Here is a 17,483-nt window from a genome sequence, read left to right on the forward strand (position 1 = left end):
TCCAATCCTACCAACAGTTCTATGTAAAAATCGAATGGCGCGTGGATAGACTGGCAGCTGGTTCCCGACAGAACTCTCAGGGCAAATAGTAAGCCCCCAGAAATATACTTAGATACTTAGTTGACAAGTGAAAGAACATTAACTTAACATTGTTTTGAAATATATTTTCCAGGACGATGAATACCCATACCCATTTTGCAACTTTCCGACCTATATTCGGAGCACTTTTAGCACTTAAAAACACTCGCTGAAGCAGTTACACCGTCCATTGAAAATAGTCTTTCACTTGCGGAAATACGTGAACAAATATCTAAACGGTTATTGGTCTCAAAAAAAAAAAAACAAACCCTGTAAATCAAACAATTCTGGTTCTGGTTCTACAATAAAAATTGCCTAAACGTCTGGCAACAAAAAATGGAAGATATTGATTGGACCCAGACCTCCAGATTTGAGGCCTCCGGGCTTCTTTTTTTGGTATCTATGGGGGCAAAGATTACGCCAGCAAGCCTCATACCATGGAGGAGCTCGAAAAAGTATTGGAAAACCCTGCACAAAGGGCATGTTTTATTGTGTCCAATAAAGGTGGGCACTTGATGGATATTGTGCTTAAAAACTATTCTGAATACATTTCAAAGAATCAAGCCATATACAAATACCTCGTATTTTAAAATCGATTGGTTTTTTTTTCAAAGTTATTCGACGTTTACATGGCGGACTGTGGCGCATTTTGTATCTCAAGTTTACCGTCGGCAAAATACAAAATTTTATTTTATTTTTTTGGAAGTAAATTAGATTTTGTTTTATATTTGTTTGCATGTGTACGTTAATTAGGCTTCGGTTAAGGTATCGTTTAAATGGTTAAACGGCTAAACTGCAGCCGTAATCACATTTAGTCGTTGCCATTAAAAACAATTTGAGTTTGACCTTTAAAAATAAGTTAATTTTAATGTTTTTCAAAAATCAAGTATAGAAATATTTCAAAAGTTATGATATTTGCAAGGTGTTTTGAAGAAGCGAACCGTTGTGCCTCATTCGTAAAAATACTTGCCATCATTTGTGGAATTAGTTTGATGAAAATATCGAGCTTCCACTGCTTGACGATAACGTTCCCAAATAATTAAAAATATTAACTGGTCATTGAAGACAAGCTTGTACCCATTTTAGCTGATTTTGAATATCTGAATAATCTGGAAATTAAGATATTCGGGAGAGCCACAGAAAGCTCCACTCTCTTCAAATTTGTAAACAATTTTTAAGCCGCAACATTTGAATCAGAGCTCTTGTATGACATAGGCTTTTTTTTGCGATTGTCCATGACTGGCAAAAATAATTTCATTACTTTGTTTGCCAGCCTTCTTGCCGGATTTGCTAGCCCGATAATTTCTAGGAAAACTTAACCTATATAAAGAAGCAGTGGAGTACTGGAAAGCCCCTAGTTCGCAGCACAGATTTTGCTAAAAGTTTCGCCTATTAGAGTCTAATCAAGGAATACATCCCATGATCACATATTTTAATTGGCAAGGACAAGGATTTGTCACTAGGACATCAGACAATCAGGCGAGCACAACTTCAGGTGGACATCCACAAAAGTTTCCACATTTTCTCTCTTCTCAATAATAAAATATATACAAATAGAGGAATTTACCCAGTTTTTTTTTAGTTTGTTACCAAATATTATTCTTTTAAAGGCTTGGTACCCAGAAAATTCAAATGTGTATTATAGTGTCGCGATTCAAATGGTTACGGTTAGATTTTTCTATCAATAAAGTTTTGAGCACTAAAAAATTCCTTTTTTTACCCATTAAAAAGTAATGGAGCTGAACTGCATCGGATCTGGATGAAATTTGGTCTAAATATTTTGGTAGATTTTTAGTTCTTACTCCACAGACTACAAGGACGTTGCATTGCATAAGTTTTACTTAATTTTAGAAAGCACAAATAAACGTTTGTCCAATCCTTCAAGTGCTGAATATTGCCATTAAACTCCGTTTTATTCCCCGATTTATGGCATAAAAACAGGAAAACTTTTATATTTAATAACTTGCAAAATGAACTCTCAAAACTTTATATATTAGCCCATAATTGTATACAGATAGTCCTGTAAAATTCGTAGAGTTTTTTTCAATTTTGAAGCCCAAACTAAAAAACCACATCTGTTTTTTGTAACGTAACGTAATTGTATTGTAATTTGGTGAATATAGGTTAATTATGTAAATTACTATCAAACTAGAATAATTTGTTTTTGTTTTCAAAACTCGACTTTTTCGTTCGCTTTTTAATCGTTTTTCGTACAGAGAAGACGTAACGCCAGGGAGGAGATGCGTAATGGATAAAGGTGGTCGCTTTTTGATCACATTTAGACGAAAAGTTGTGACCTTTTATTTGAAGATATCGTCTAATGAAAAATGTGGTTTAAATAGCTTTAGAATTAAGAGAGTCTCTGGCATAGACACAGTCATGCTGATCTAGAATATTTATACTCGTGCTTTATGGAGATGTCCCGGAATTCTGTCCAATTTTAGGAAGACGTACTCCTTTAAGAGGGATACAAAAAGTCACAGATACAATGGTCTTGGAGCCTTATGGTGTTCCCATGATCCAGAAGTTATATGGAAACCCTTCCCTCCTGACTCCCGGCTTTAAAAATATAACTTCTTTTATTCCCTTATCACGTAGCAGGCAGTCGTCTTGAAAGTGGAACACAGTTATACAAAATAACAAGCAAATTCGAGTGTGTTTGGTGGAGAGGGTATTTGTTTGCATTCAGTGAATTTTTGCAATTGAGAAACAATTTTGGTTGACAGATTTTCCGGGCAGATGTGCTAAGTAACGCCCTTTCATCTCCACCAAATGGAGTGGTCCCTGTCGGGCCACCCTCCTCCTGGCCGGCACAAGTCCAATTTCAGCAGGCGAGACGACCCCTGGGCAGGCCAGACCGGGCCAGACCGGGCCAGACCGGGCCAGAATGAGCATCAAATTTTTCTACGATGTAAAATTTGTCGGCCTCTGCGACATCTACGAAAAGCATGATGTACCCGTAGATACGGACTCTGTTAGTGTCTCTGCGCCTGTTGTTGCAGCGTGCTAAGTGAGTGCCAAAGTTAAGTTGTAAGCGACGTCGAGAACTAGTCAAATTACCAGCAGAGGGGAGAAGCACTGGGCACGGCTCGAGGGGAAGGGCGGGGAAGTAAGACGTCAAGGAGTAGGCGAGGGGTGTGGAGTGTGGAGTGTGTATTATCGCGCTGCGGTCGCGCCCCGCACGAGGGTTGCACCGACTCGTTCCAGTGTAAATATTTGAACATTTGTAGAAAAATATGGTTTACGAGTTGTTAATAGGCACACGGGGTCTGTGTCTGTGTCTGGGTCCGGAATCAGGCCGTTGCCTGTCATTTGATCGGGAACAGTTGTTTGGAACCGGAGAAGGGGCAGGGGTAGCGGCAACGGGCAATGGATAGACTCAGATACAGATTACGATTCCCAAGTCCATCTGTATATAAATTTGTCATCAGTTTTTTATTACACACAGCTCTCGCATAATTTCAACAGATCCCCCCCTTCTACGCCTTAAGTCGTACCCAAAGATGTTCCTAAGTATTCAGATCTTGCTATTGATTTGTCACTAATCAGGTTGGATCAATGTTTACCAACTTTCTACCGACTAATTATTGTAAAGATCAATTCAAATAAAAACCTGTAAAAAGGAAAATGTCGTTGGCAAACCTTTTTGATTCCTTCTTGAGTGATAAAACATTCTTTGATGAATTTTAATGGACATATTAGATGACTAAAAGAACATCCTGTTTTTCAACAGTAATTGAAATTTTAGAAGTTAATTTTCTACTTTGCAAACTGCAAAAGGAATGGAGATTTTATCTTTGAGAAGTTTGATATGTTTCCAGTCCGAACGCGAATCCGACGATATGCGTTTGAGACGACCGAGCAGGGCTGCAACCCTCCGTGGAAATACTCCGGACAAATCCACCCCGTCAGACATGGGCTGCCGGGACCGCCGCACTCACTTATTTCGCAGTCATGATAAAACTATAAATTAATTATTGGCGCGGCGCACTTGAAAGCGCAGCAGAAGCCAGCCGAACCGAGGCCTGGCCGAGTCGCGGAGAACCCCAGGGGCATTCGACGAGCACTTTAGAGCAACACCAGGCGTGGGCCGGGTTCAGTCGGTTGGAATAATCGCACGCTAATCGCAGACCAAGATCAGCCTCATCAGCCACATCAGCCTCAGCGTCGTCTTCGTTGGGGGCTTGATTCTCAAACCGATTCTAATTCAGATTTCGACTCAACAACTGTTGAAATAGGAGTAATTGGCTTTGTTCAAGGAGCGGGCAGTGGGCAGAGGGGAGAGGGCGGAGGGCAGAAGGAGCTGTCATTGATGATGCCATGGTATTACTCACTTGAATCCGTGCCTCGTTCAGCTTTGTTGTGCGCGCGAGCTCCTCGCGACAGTAAATGTCCGGATAATGCGATTTGGCGAATGCAGCTTCCAGTTCCGCTAATTGTTCCTGAAAGTAAAGTTTATAATTAGCCTATTTTGTTGTGCGGTTCATCGTGATTTTCCTGTTCTATCTAACTATCTTTTCGGTGGATTTTCACTCCATGCAGGGCTTACATTTAAGACAGCCCGATTTCGGGCACTCCAGTAAAATTTAGTAAGCCCCGAAGAGCTGCCCAAGGATGTCCCTTTTGCTAATGGGGTTATGACATTCAACTTTGCCAACTTTTGCAAGGACAGAGACCCAACCAGAAATTAGTGTTGGTACTCGAGTTCAGGGCTATCGAAGAGCCAATGTTTTCCAATACGTACAGCCAGCGGGGTCACCAAAATGGGATCTGCTTGCTAGGCTTTTTCTGTTTTCCTGTCTAATGTCATACGGCCATGAGCAGGTCTACACTTTCTCGGGCTGGTGCACCATTCTTTCCATACAAAAGTTTGATAAATCTTTCCTATCACTACCTGGCATATTACACTATGCAACAAAATATAGAGTTTTTTATAGACTTGTGGCTCAAAAAGTTTGTTTTCTGCTTGTTTTTTTAGGTGAAGGATTTTTTGTATGTAGTATTCTTCAGAGCGATAAAAAACCCCAAAACAATGACTATAATGACACTCATTTAGTGTCAAAATTAATATGTTTCCTATGTCTTTTTTATTCGATAGGTAAAGGCTCATTAATTAGTCTTCACTTAGTCTACGTTCCTTTTAAAACTAAACAAAATTAGCAAACAAAAATGAAAAGGACTTGGAATTTAGCGTACACCCAAAGCGTACTCATTTGTTTCCACCTATTCCTATCTATAGCTATGCCTCAGCTTCAGTATGGCTCAAACATTCGTTCCGAAATTAACGCTATAACACCAGAGATGATCGAAAAGTTAATGGCAAACGCGGAAAAAAGAGCGCAATTTGTAATTACTATAAGAGGCGGCCACTTAATTGATAATGTTTTCAAAACATAGTCTAAATATATTGTAAAGAACCAAACCAAATAAAAATACCTCACTTATGAAAATCAGTTGTTTTTTTTTTAAGTTATTAGATGTTTTCGTACCGTACTAAAAGATGGCGCACCCTGTATATTACTGCAATTTATTAAAACTAAACGATTTCATTCAATTGACAAATAATCTCATTAGCTTTGATATGAAACCCTATCAAAGTAAGCAAAAGTTAATTTTTTCGGTATTTTTTTGGGATTTTGTTTTTTGTCATGTTTTCCTTTAGTGTTATCTCCCCTAAGAAAGATGATTCTTGATAAAAGTTGTTCCTCAAAGAATCTCTAGCATATCGAACTATCCAAAAAAAATCCCAGAAAATTGGCCCAACGGTATAACGGTACGTCAGAGGCCTCCGCGGACTTGTAAGGAAAAAACTTACATAAAGCCACAATGAAAATGCCCTTATGTGCAATACATCTACAAGAATCTAGTATAATCCTGTAATATACTCTTTAAGTGCTGTTGTGGATACTTGTGGCCCCGTGCTCCTATACTTGTAAGCCCTCTTCTCTGTTTCAGAGTGGCTATAAGCCATGATCCGCTACATAAACAGGACTAGTTGGCAGGAACGAAGAAAAGTCTGTATGCTTTTACTGAAGCTTGACCTTCCTTTTGTTGTTGCTCTTGTTGCTGCAGCTTCAAAGTTTTAACTACAAGAGTAACCTTAACGAAATCTAATTAAAATGTATCATTTAGGTAGGACGGAAAGGAGGGGCGGGATGGGAGTGGGAAGGGGCATGGGTATGGGGCATGGGGCATGGGCTGGAGGGAAAAGGGCCTTCAGTGAATTCTGACCTGTGTGAATGTGGTTCGATGTCTCCGCCTGGCTGGCGTAGGGCAGGATGCTGTGGTTGGGGTGTGGCCAGCGTGCTGACTCAGCGTTGATAATCCGCTTCCGGGCGACGTGATGCCGGCGGAAACTGTCGAGAGGCCGCTGTTGGGTTCCGGCTTAAGCTTCTTGAATGCACCTTCCGCTGCAAAATAGCACACACGTAAAGGAGAACGCGTTAATTAATGTTAGAAAATGTCAACTAAATCCAGATACCCATCCAGAGTCCGATGCTTGAATGTGGGGAGCGAAATCTGCTTAATATGCGTAAAAAGTTAAACCTCAGGGCGGCGCCCAGCGACTCCACCTGACCCCTGACCCCTGAACCGCTCTGACCTCTGACCCAAAAATGTTTCATAATTGCCAAAGACAACAGCAACCGCGATGCGGCCACAAGATGCCGACGCTGTCGCCGCCGGTCGACGACGGCAAAGGCAAAAAGGTGAAAAGTTTTGAGCTTGGGTCACGTCGTTCACGTTGGCTCCGTTGACGATGGTGACGATGATGCCAGTCGCATGAATATGCAATATGGGATAATTTATGCAAATGTCTAGCACATTAATATAGGTAGAAGTCCCGGGTCCCAGGTCCCAGCTCTCTGAGCTCCGACCGGTATGAGGCTTGATCTGCTGGCCACTTCTGCTGAAGTCGGCACTTACCTGCCGCCTGCCCAGGGCCCAAAAAGGCGTTAAACAACCTGCAAACGTCGCAGTAGGGACACAGGACTTTGGACACTGGACGGAGCACGGAGGACGGGGAACGCAGACCCTGACCTGTTGCTTTTGGCGTTTAATTGGCTCGCTTAGCTCGTCAACAAAATGCAAACTATGTAGAACATTTTGAATGCCGTCTCACTAATTAAATCACATACAATCTCCACCGATACCTCGGACCACACCGCCAATACCGTCATTTATGCCGTGTCGCCGGCTAACGCAATTGACCTTGTTGGGGCGTGCCGGGATGAGGTCCAACTTAATCTGGCCTGGTTGTTGCCGCCCATCAACCAGGGTCAAACGATCTCAAATCCAGATCCAGATGCAGATAGCCTGATGCACATATGGGTCAAAGATTTGACAGATAGCCAAATGGATGCATCCATTATTGGGCAACAGTAAAAAAAGGGATAATTTGGACGACGGAATCTCTAAACAAGGTGCATGCCGAATGTACAGATATACTATCCGCCTGCCTGTATAGATACCAGGATCTCGGATACCATTATATTTGGAAAAACCTATTTTTAAGACTTCTGTGTGTGTATATAGGTATACAGGTATGCCTATACAATTCATTTACCGATAAGGGGATTACGCCTCAACTTCAATTCAAGGCTAGCTTTTCCAACTTTCCGAGCATTCGTTTCCATGAAAGTTGCTATGAAAGGGTTGCCTAGTCTTGAAACGGCTGAAACTGTTCCCTAAATATGTAATTAGGGACCGCCAAGTTCAGGTAGAGTGCTGTAATATATATACCCCGTAACACTCAATAGCTAATGCACTTGACTCTAAAAAAATCCCCAACTAGTGTCTAGTCTAGGCAAAAAACGCTTTCAATCAGGCGGGCTCCGGTTTTCGCTTACTTTTCAAATAAAACTTTCCCTTTTCACTTTTAGATGCTCCCGTTTACGCAAATATTTGTCATCGATATGTATCCGATGTATCGAGAACCAAATCGGGTCATGACAGCTGTTAGCACGAAAACGTAAAGTGTTGTTGCATTGACCAATTATTTCAAAGCAAAATTTGAGGTTACAAAAATGATTTATCCTGTGGTACTGGTGCCAAAAAATGCTAATGCATCCATTAATCAAATAATTAGTATTTTTTTGCAAATGTGATTTGGTTTGTGGCCCTAAATGGCGTTTACTTTGCATTTTGGTGAGAACAAAATTTCCGTGCGCGTGAAACGTGCGCACCAATTTTTGCCTTTTCAAAAGTAGAACTGAATTGTTCTGTGAAAGTGAACACCGGAGCCTATTTGAATATATATTTTTGAATACTTTCTTTAGTAAAAAATTGTAAATGTTTGAACATTCCTCTTTCTAGCGGCACGACAGACCTCATCGGAATTTCGTCCCCAATTTTCTGCAATCGCTAAAAATCATGTTTATAGGCTTTTGAATTTTCCCAGCGTGAATGGGACTCCAATGGATTCTTATCGGGAAATGATAGAGACCGGTTAGAGACCAAAACCATAACAGATATCTCAATTGCTCTCTAACTAGAATGTTTACCGTGCCACCTAATTGTATCTGATCTTTGGTATCTATACAGCAGGAACAGCTTTCTGTTCCTTTGAGCTTACCAGGCACTAAAGAGTCAAACTGCTTTTTTCCTGCGAAACTCTTTGCTAACCCCCAATGGGACTGGGGATACTCCTTTTTGTAAGCTTTCAACCCAAGCTCTTTTGGACGTGTGGCTCGCTTTAAAAAATGTCCTTTTTTCCTACAAAAACTGGACAACTTTTCCCTTTTGGCTCCCTGATTTCTTCCCTTCTATATGGGAAATTTCCACAGTTTCAGATGAACTAAACCAACCTTCAGTGCAGTCAAAAATCCTTGCAAATGCAAATTTTGTACAAAGGCTAGCTTAAAGATTAAGTAAAAAAGAAAGGATTAAAGGATTCACTCAATAAAAAATGTCTGACTGAGTATCTATGCACAGTCCAAGCAGCCCACAGACCAAAAGAATGCAATTTGGAGTGCAGCTTAGAAGGCGACCCAATAACAAAATATATAAACTTGAAGAGAGTAATACTAAATTGGTCAGATGCTTAAAACGTATAGAGGAAGGTCTCATCTCCGACCTAATAAAGTAAACAGAACATATATAGCTTTGTTCATGAAATTATAAACGTATTCTACAATGTACTTGAGAAACTTTTCGAGACTTAAGTTCAGCTTTCTTGTGCGATTAGATCTGGAAAGCACCCTTGGCTCACCAAAGAGGTATTCAGTCTAAAAAAATACAAAATTTCAAGCCGGATCCTGGCGTAGTTCCCGGCGGTCTACTCTACTGCGCAGAGGCCTTGTGTTCGGCCTATCCCTATTCATTCTTCTCGGTTACCCCTATCTGGAAGGAATCTTTTACAGTTCCTCTCCATAAGAAAGGCAGCAAGTCTGACGCAAAGAATTATAGAGGTATAGCAAAGTAATCCGCATTTTCTGAAATGTTTGAGAAGGTTTTATCTCCGCCACTGCAACATCTCTACAAATCACACATATCTCCAGCTCAGACTGGATTTATAAGGCTACCACAATTGCCACAAATTTATTAGAGCTCACCTCTTTCATCGTCAAAGGCTTTCAATGAAACTCACAGATGGATGTTGTGTACACCGACTTCAGTAAAGCATTCCACTCTGTAAACCACTTCCTTTTAGCACAGAAAACTTGACCTTTTGAGGTTTTCGCCCAACCTCCTGAGAAGGACAGAAAAAGAGTCCCTTTCCCTCTCCTCAGCACTAAAGGTACCACAGGTCAGCCATCTAGGCCCCTTACTCCTCACACTCTTTATTAATGACCTGCCCTTGGTACTAACAAACTCTCGACTCTCTCATGTATGCGGATGATGTTAAGCTCTGTGTTCAGTATCAGGGTATTTCACTGCAATATCGCTTTGTTGGCTCCTTATACCCTATACCTTGGTTGATGATCTCGGTGTTTTATTAGACCCCAAGTTAAAGTTTTCTGAACACATTTCTCCCCCGGCCATGTGCGTGCTTGTGTTTATAAAGAGGTGGCCAAAGGTATTCGATGTCCCTTATATAGGAAAGACTCTCTACTCATTTTCAGTTTGCACGGTTTTAGAATACGACTCTTGGGTATGGTGCCCTCAATACAAAGTGTACCAGGACCGTAAGAATCAGTCCAGAAAAACTTTTTACTTTTGGCTTTGCGGGGCCTTAACGGGTGTGCTATGCTTATGATTTTTCTTTAAGGGACTAGAGATGGGTGCGGTTCGTGCCGGGCTTAGTGGCTCATGGGCCTCATCATGAAAACTGCGAACTTCGTGGCTCATAATCGACAAGAGCAAGAAGTCTCGAGGGCCTCGTGCGTAAGCTAAAATCCCGATTGGTCCGAATAGGCCCGAATAGGATCATTACATCAATATGCCAGAGCGAGACAAGTAAACAAGACGACTTCAAAACAATATAATAGTCGTCGAAATAAATTTACCCACTCCTATAAATCTTCCACCGATACTCAAATTTTAAATTGTTGGAAAAATGCTAACTTTAAACTTTTACAAATTTTTTATATGTTATAAAGGGGCAGGGCCGGGCCTAAATAAAGAGGCCCGTGTCCATCTTTAGTCGGGACTTAAGCAGAATAAGCTAATTATATTGTAGTATTCAGCCGAAGGACTCAACAGCCACGTCTCAAAACTTGTGTTGGCCTGCATTTTGCAAATATTAGCTAACTTTCTGAAATAATTCAAAAACATAATGGCCTTTTATTCGCCTTACAGGCGAAGCTCGAGTCGAGCACGTAGATATTTTGGCGCGAATTTTGTTTTCATTTTGGAGGAAATGCACAGCCCGGCGCTGATCTTAAAATCGAGCAGATTTAAAGAATTCCGAGCAAAAGCAGGGCAAAAAACAAACAAAAACATAATAAATTAATCCATAGCCATCCTAAACAGCCCGCGGAAAAGGTGATTCACAAGGCAATTAACACAGACAACACAGAACAAAGTTAAGTAAATAAATAAACAATAGATCCATGACTTTTTTCAATTCAGCGCCTCTAAGTCCATCACATCGTTTATAAATCTACGACTGCTAGACATCACTTATGTCCGCTAGGACCTCTTCACATTAGTGCCATGAATTCAGCCTTCAGGGGCGGGTCATCGCTGTAGTCATCGAGGTGGTGACGCTGTCATCGATGTGTCATCTGGTGATACGTGAGTACGCATGATACATGAGTGAACGAAGGGAAGTTCCTTCTGTCTATCATTCTCTACCGCGTTTTTGGTTTTGTCGTATCTTCAAAACTGTGGATGCCACAGATCTGCCTCATTTGTGGGAGCGCAAGGAGGAAAATAACTTGATGGTGTAATATAACAAAAGTCTGGATACAAATTTGGTTGCTCTAGCTCCTCTAGTCTCTGAGAACGTGACGAACAGACAGACATGGCTATATCCACACGGCTATTGATGCTCATCGAGAATTTATATACTTTATGGCGTCGGAAACGCTTCCTTCTGGGCGTTGCACACGTCCAAAACTCCCCATAAGTCTAATATACCCGTATCCCAATGCAATTCGTTTCTCTTCGCTTAAACGTTGTGCGAATGAGTCTTCCGGGAAGGCACCCATTCACTTAAACTCTGTCCGTGAAGCACTATATTTCACACAATTAATTTTGAACATGATTGACTTTGAACTCTTTGAATGCAAGACATAAAAAAGAGAAAGGGAATAAGGAATCCACGGGGAAACTTTCGAAAACAGCAGGACAACAATAATGTGAATTTTGAACAGTACTTGACAGTAAAGCAACGGATGCTGAAACGGTAAAACATGACACTCGTGTTTCCATATGAAATTCCGCAGTTAAAATCAGTAGTCTTTGTCGCTATTATCTGTTAAGGTCTGTGGAGTTCCACAGCGCTACGAAATCGGTCCTATCCCAGATAGTTTCAATTTACAGCTAAATTGTAAGATTTGCCAAATGTGTGTAAGAATTCATGCTCTTTCCATATGTATGAAGAGACCTCCAAAGGTACGTAGTCTGACCACTATCTTTAGTTAATGAGTTCACCTATATAAGAGTGTAACAAGTCCGGCAAGGCTCTACTTTTATACCCGATACACATTCAGTAAATATATATGTATATCTTTTGGTACTACTTCTTGTAAAAGGGACGAATTGATTCTATGGCTAATGCGGGGGGACTTGTATCCACGATCTCTCTCAATTTAGTTCGAACTTGTCACGAGAGAGAGGAAAAAATAAAGGTAAAGAGGGGAACCACGACCTCTAGTCATGTTCTAAGTATTGGAGCAATCCGTTTATCATTTTTCCACCCAATGACCTGTCCCTCTCTTACGCGTCTTACAATAACACTAGCCTTTACAGCTTGCTGCCCTCCAACAGAGGGCACACACTGCATGAGGAAGACTGAGAGAGAAAGGGTAAGCGCGTAGCCACTGCAAATTGATTTTTTCCTTCTGTGGTCTATCTATTTCTATCTATGGTCATTCTTCGTATCTTTATCTCTTGTGAATGACACAAATTTTCCACGTAATGGGAGGTGGGGCGAAATTTGTAAATAGGAAAGGAGTCTGGATACAAGAGATAGTCCCTGAGATCTTCTGGCACATCGAGACGGATAGAAGCACGGGTCACAAACGTCTCCTTATATACTCGTATGTATCCCTAGGCTCTTCGACTACCGGGTGTAGTTAGACCCGACAGCCTTTGAAGTCAAGCTCAACAACTATCGCATCTATCCAATGCGTAAATAGTGAAAATAATCTAAGTTTGTGTTTAGATTGATTTGGAGTGACCATATCCGCAGGTCGATGAGAAAACGTATGGCTTACTGAGGCAACTAGTATGTCCTCCAAAAAATTGCATACCGCTAACATTATAACTACTCATGGGCACAGCTTACTTAAGCCCGTCATTAAGACGTTGAAAGAGGTTGAAAGTAATGCTATTCAGGTTGAAAATATCCGATTTAATGGACTAGCCACTGCAGCGTTGCAATGAAGGAATGATCTCATTGTCCTAAGATGCAATCTCGTAAGCTCCGAGACTCAAGTCTTTGTCCTTGCGGTTCGACCTTAGAACCAACTCCCCAAGTAAAAGGAAATGAAATTTGCAACATAAAAATTAAAATGTTTTGATACTTTGCAAAGATCGATTCTATATTAACATTCGTACATTCCACTTCCACATTTTACACTCCATAGAGTAGATCGATTGGATCTGCCCCCGTCCTTCATCGGCCAAGTTTGTTTTGTATGAACTGCGAAATGGGTCAGCCCGTCCCTATGCAGAATGTACATTTGACATCTTGCCCCATGAGTCAACCATTGTGTTGGGCTGGTGTGAGATGTGTGTATTGAGATGTTCTGAAAGGGCCGGCAACTGCGGGGGACACTGGAGAACAGGACATGTACGCAGACTATAAGCCAGGAACAAAGGGATAAAGAGTACTGGGTAATAGTAAACCAGAAATGGTAGGGGCAAAGGACAAAGGCCAAGGCAGAGGCAAAGGCAAAGCTGAGGCCAAAGGGTTTCGGGTGTTAAAGGATAATTCCATGGCCATATCCATTAGGCTATTGTGTGGCCAGATAAGGGGGAAATTAGGGGACACTTACAGGGACACTCACCAGATATTGTGTGGTCGGAGAGTCGTGAGGGTGGCGTGTGGGCCGGAGTGTGATGGTGCGAGGATGAGTCCATTCCAGGTGTGGGCAGGCCTGAGTACAGCGCACTGAAGTCCTCTGGCGTGCTGCTGCATTTGCGTTGGTGGTTTAGCGACGACGTGGACGACTTGTCCAGCGTGGTGATGGGCGATCGCGTGTCCTGCACGGACGTGGCGAGGCTGAGCAGACGGTTTTCGTGCGAGCCGCCGATGCCCATCAGTCGCTGATCCTGGAACGACATGAACTTGGAGTCCTGGACGCCTCCGTGCTGCATGCTGGCATGATCCTCGAGCAGCCCCTGCTGGAGGCCCAATAGCCCGCCCACCAGATTCGGGCGGAGCTCGTCCATGCTCAGCTTGCCTGCCTGCCCTCCCGACGAGAAGTTAAGTTGCCGGCTGAAGATGGCCGGGAAGATGTTGAACTGCTGCGAGTCAGCGCTGGACTGCGGACTGAGGCCGAGGCTGTGGGGCGCCACTTGTGGTATCGAGGCGACTGCTGCTGCGGCCGCTGCGGCTGCTGACACGGCGCCCGATCCTGATCCCGTTCCGGATGAGCTCGGTCCGTTGCCGATCAGCAGAGTGGGGGCGACGGACACTCCGCCGCTGTTGATCAGCTGTTGTTGATTGTGCTGCTGCTGCTGTTGCTGCAGCAGAGGCGGTGCGGCGCCCACTCCCGCGGGCAAGTGTTGCGACTGCTGTTGCTGGGGCACGGAAACGGATACCGACGGCAACAGACCGTGATGGCCGTGTGTGATCGCTAGGGCCTGTCCGTGGGCGTGGGCGTGATTGCTGTGGACGTGCGGGTGGTTGTGGGTGAGCGACAGGGCCGAGCTGTTGCTGCTGCCGTTGCTCGCGCTGTTGCCGCTGCTGATTACTGATTGCTGATGCTGTGTTGCTGAGTTGGTATTGCCGCCGACGACGACTCCTCCAGCAGCGCAACCACTACCACCACCGGAACCAGGGCCGCCGGCACAACTTTGATGTTTGAAATCCAACTTGTGGCCGGCGTAAAACCGCTGCGTATCGATATACGTTTTGAAGAAGTCAATTGAATAATCCAACTGAAAGCTGTTTCGCGGCGAACGCGGTCTCGTGGCGTGAAAAAAAAAACAATTAGCGGGTAGAGGAGTCGGGAGTCGGGAGTGGCGCTGGAGATCAGATCGCACTGAAGCTGACTACGGCTTACGGGTTATATTATGTTCCGGCACAACTTGCGTTGTCTCTAGTCTCGCTTTTTTTCGTCGTGCTCTTTCGATTTATTGCACTGCAATTCGAATTCCACTCGAGTCAACACTTGTTTCGTTGTTGCACTTGAAAAAAACTACACGACACATAAAAAAAAGGATAAGCGCTGGAAAAGTTTTCCTTCTTGTGGTCGCCAGTGGCAGTTAATTGCAGTGCAGTTTTCTTTGCTACAAGCGCGCACATGTACCGTACCGTAGCGTATGCTTCTACCGTTTATGTGGATTGTGGATTGTGGATGGTGGATTGCGGATTGCGGATCGTGGACCGAGTGCTGTCTACCGTTATGACGAGAGTATTTGGAGCCACTGTGCAAATTTGCTTAGGTACACGAATAAAACGAAGAATTTAAAAGCGAAAACAAAGAAGATGAGAACGAATATTCTCAACTGCGGCGCAACGTGTGCTTGTGTTTGACTGTTGGGTGTTTAATAAACTCGACTCGACTCGACTCGACTCGTCTCGCGTCTCGCGTCTCCTTTCCGCACCTTTCCCTAAGAGAGCAGTGAATCGTGTGCCCCTGTGCTCTGTGCTGTGTGCTGTTGCTATTGCTATTGCTGTTCCTCGCTGGTGCTTTCGTTGCTCTTGTTGTTGCTGGTGGCTTAGGCACGGCGGTACGTATTCGCGGCCGATCAAACTTAAAATGATATACAATTTCAAGCAACATACAAAATTATAACGAAATTAAGGATCATGTGCTCGGCAACGTCGGCGCCGACGCTGACGCATACGCTGGCGTTGCTGGCGCTGCTGGCGCTGCTGTCGCTGACTCTGTCCCTAGGACTGTGCGCTGATTCTGCTGCTGGTGGTTGCTGCTGTTGCTGTGGGGGCAATTGCGGGCTACGCGCGAACGATTGGTGGTTAGCCCTCACCCCGACTCTGTGTATGTATGTGTCTGTGAAGTCGAGACCACGAATCGTTAGTCGTACTAATAATTTTCGAAAAATGAAACTTGTGTTGGTGAGTGTCTTTATGGGAGTTCTGGCGTGCGTGTGTGTGTGTGCCCTCGTCTGGCTGTGTGTGTGCGTTCGTTGGGTTGCCAAGGACCACGTTGTATGAATGCGATAGCAGCACATGCCAGTTGTGCCTTGAAAGTGAAATACATATATTGCCTGCCCACTTGCACGGCGCTGTCACTTGCTGTCTCGCTTTAACTTGTTTGGTTAATTTCGTTAGTTGTTGCCAATGCCGTCGCCATTGCTGCCTTTGTCGCTGAAGTCGCTGAAGTCGCCCTAGCTTCGTTTGTTTTGCGACAGAGAGTCAACACACATACATATTTATGTACATACATATGTGTATGCGCATATGTATGCAGGATAAATTCTCGTGCATACATACACACACATGTCGATATGTATGTAAATACGGGCGTGTATATGTAACGATAGTTACGAAGCCAAAGCTATAGCCGTATGCATGTTAAGTATAATTTTCTCTATCTAATAAGCCTTGTTACGCTGCAGCCGCTCATGAGTTTGCTCGCCCTCGGCCAGGCGTCGCGAAAACCAACACTTATTCCATTGCACGAAACTTATTTTTTGAATATTCCAAAAATGTCTGATTACTCACTTACAAGTGCAGCCCAGAGGAGAGCACTCCTGCACAGTGAAAGTGGCACGCCTTCCCAGCTGGCATCCAATAAGTACCCACTACCTCAATCAGTGTGCTTAAAAGCTCGCCTTGGCAATCTATCAAGAGAAGGGCTTGGGAAGTCATTTCTGGTGCATTACATCCAGTTGCAGTTGCAGTTGCAGTTGCTCCAACTGTCGCCAATATTTCTACTCGAATGTGACGACCAGAGTAGCTGCAGGTTGATATCGCAATGCATGCTCCAAATGAAGTGAGGCCTCACTCGATGCTGGCCGTAAAAGAGAGCGAGGGAGTGCCGGGCATAGAAAGAGACAGACGTGAAGTGCAACCACAAAATCAGGAGCGAGAAGGCAACGATACGGCGTTGGTTGGCTGCGACATTTGGCAGAGCAACTCGAACGCTGCTTGTCTCTACGTTTGTCTCGCTCACGCGCATGCCCGCTTAGGGTCAACGGCGGCGCACCAATCGCTGAGCACCAAAACAAAGTTGTCGTTTTTGTTGCTGCTGCTGCTGCTGCTGCGCAATGAATTAGTCTTCGTTAAATGTGGCGACGGCAGTGGTAGCAGGGACTGAGAACGAGCAGAGGCAGCGGAGCGGCAGCGCCCAAGCACTTGACTTCCTGCGCTGTTGCCCATTTTCTTTGCCATTTTCTTTCGGCATACTTGCAGCTGCGCACCGCTGTCCTTTTATCCATCTGTCTCTTTAATCCTTAAAACAATACATTCGACTGGGAGCCTGAAAATGGTTGACTACTGCTCCATTTTCATGGCACCAACGCCGTCGCTCATGGCATGAAATCCATGGCAATCCAGCTCCTCAGCGGCGTCCGCCAGGTCCCGAGCCTGGCCCTGGCCTGTACCGTTAAGTTAGTTTTGCTTTGAAGTGGTCTGCGATGGGCTAATCATCGTATCTCTTGTCGTT

The 17,483-nt window shown here is 43.7% G+C and overlaps 1 protein-coding gene across 1 annotated transcript in view; it reads right to left on the minus strand.

The window, feature by feature from the left end:
- Nucleotides 1-17,483, minus strand: part of LOC6902114 (homeobox protein Hmx) — a 32,203-nt gene that overhangs the window by 6,075 nt on the left and 8,645 nt on the right. Inside the window, exons 2-4 of the mRNA XM_033384229.1 lie at nt 13,695-14,904; nt 6,310-6,488; nt 4,413-4,520 (exon numbers count right to left, since the gene is read on the minus strand). Of these exons, the coding sequence (XP_033240120.1) occupies nt 4,413-4,520; nt 6,310-6,488; nt 13,695-14,904 (1,497 nt within the window). The remainder of the gene's footprint in view (nt 1-4,412; nt 4,521-6,309; nt 6,489-13,694; nt 14,905-17,483) is intronic.

Source organism: Drosophila pseudoobscura, chromosome X (assembly GCF_009870125.1).
Source record: "Drosophila pseudoobscura strain MV-25-SWS-2005 chromosome X, UCI_Dpse_MV25, whole genome shotgun sequence".
Lineage (NCBI taxonomy): Eukaryota > Metazoa > Arthropoda > Insecta > Diptera > Drosophilidae > Drosophila > Drosophila pseudoobscura.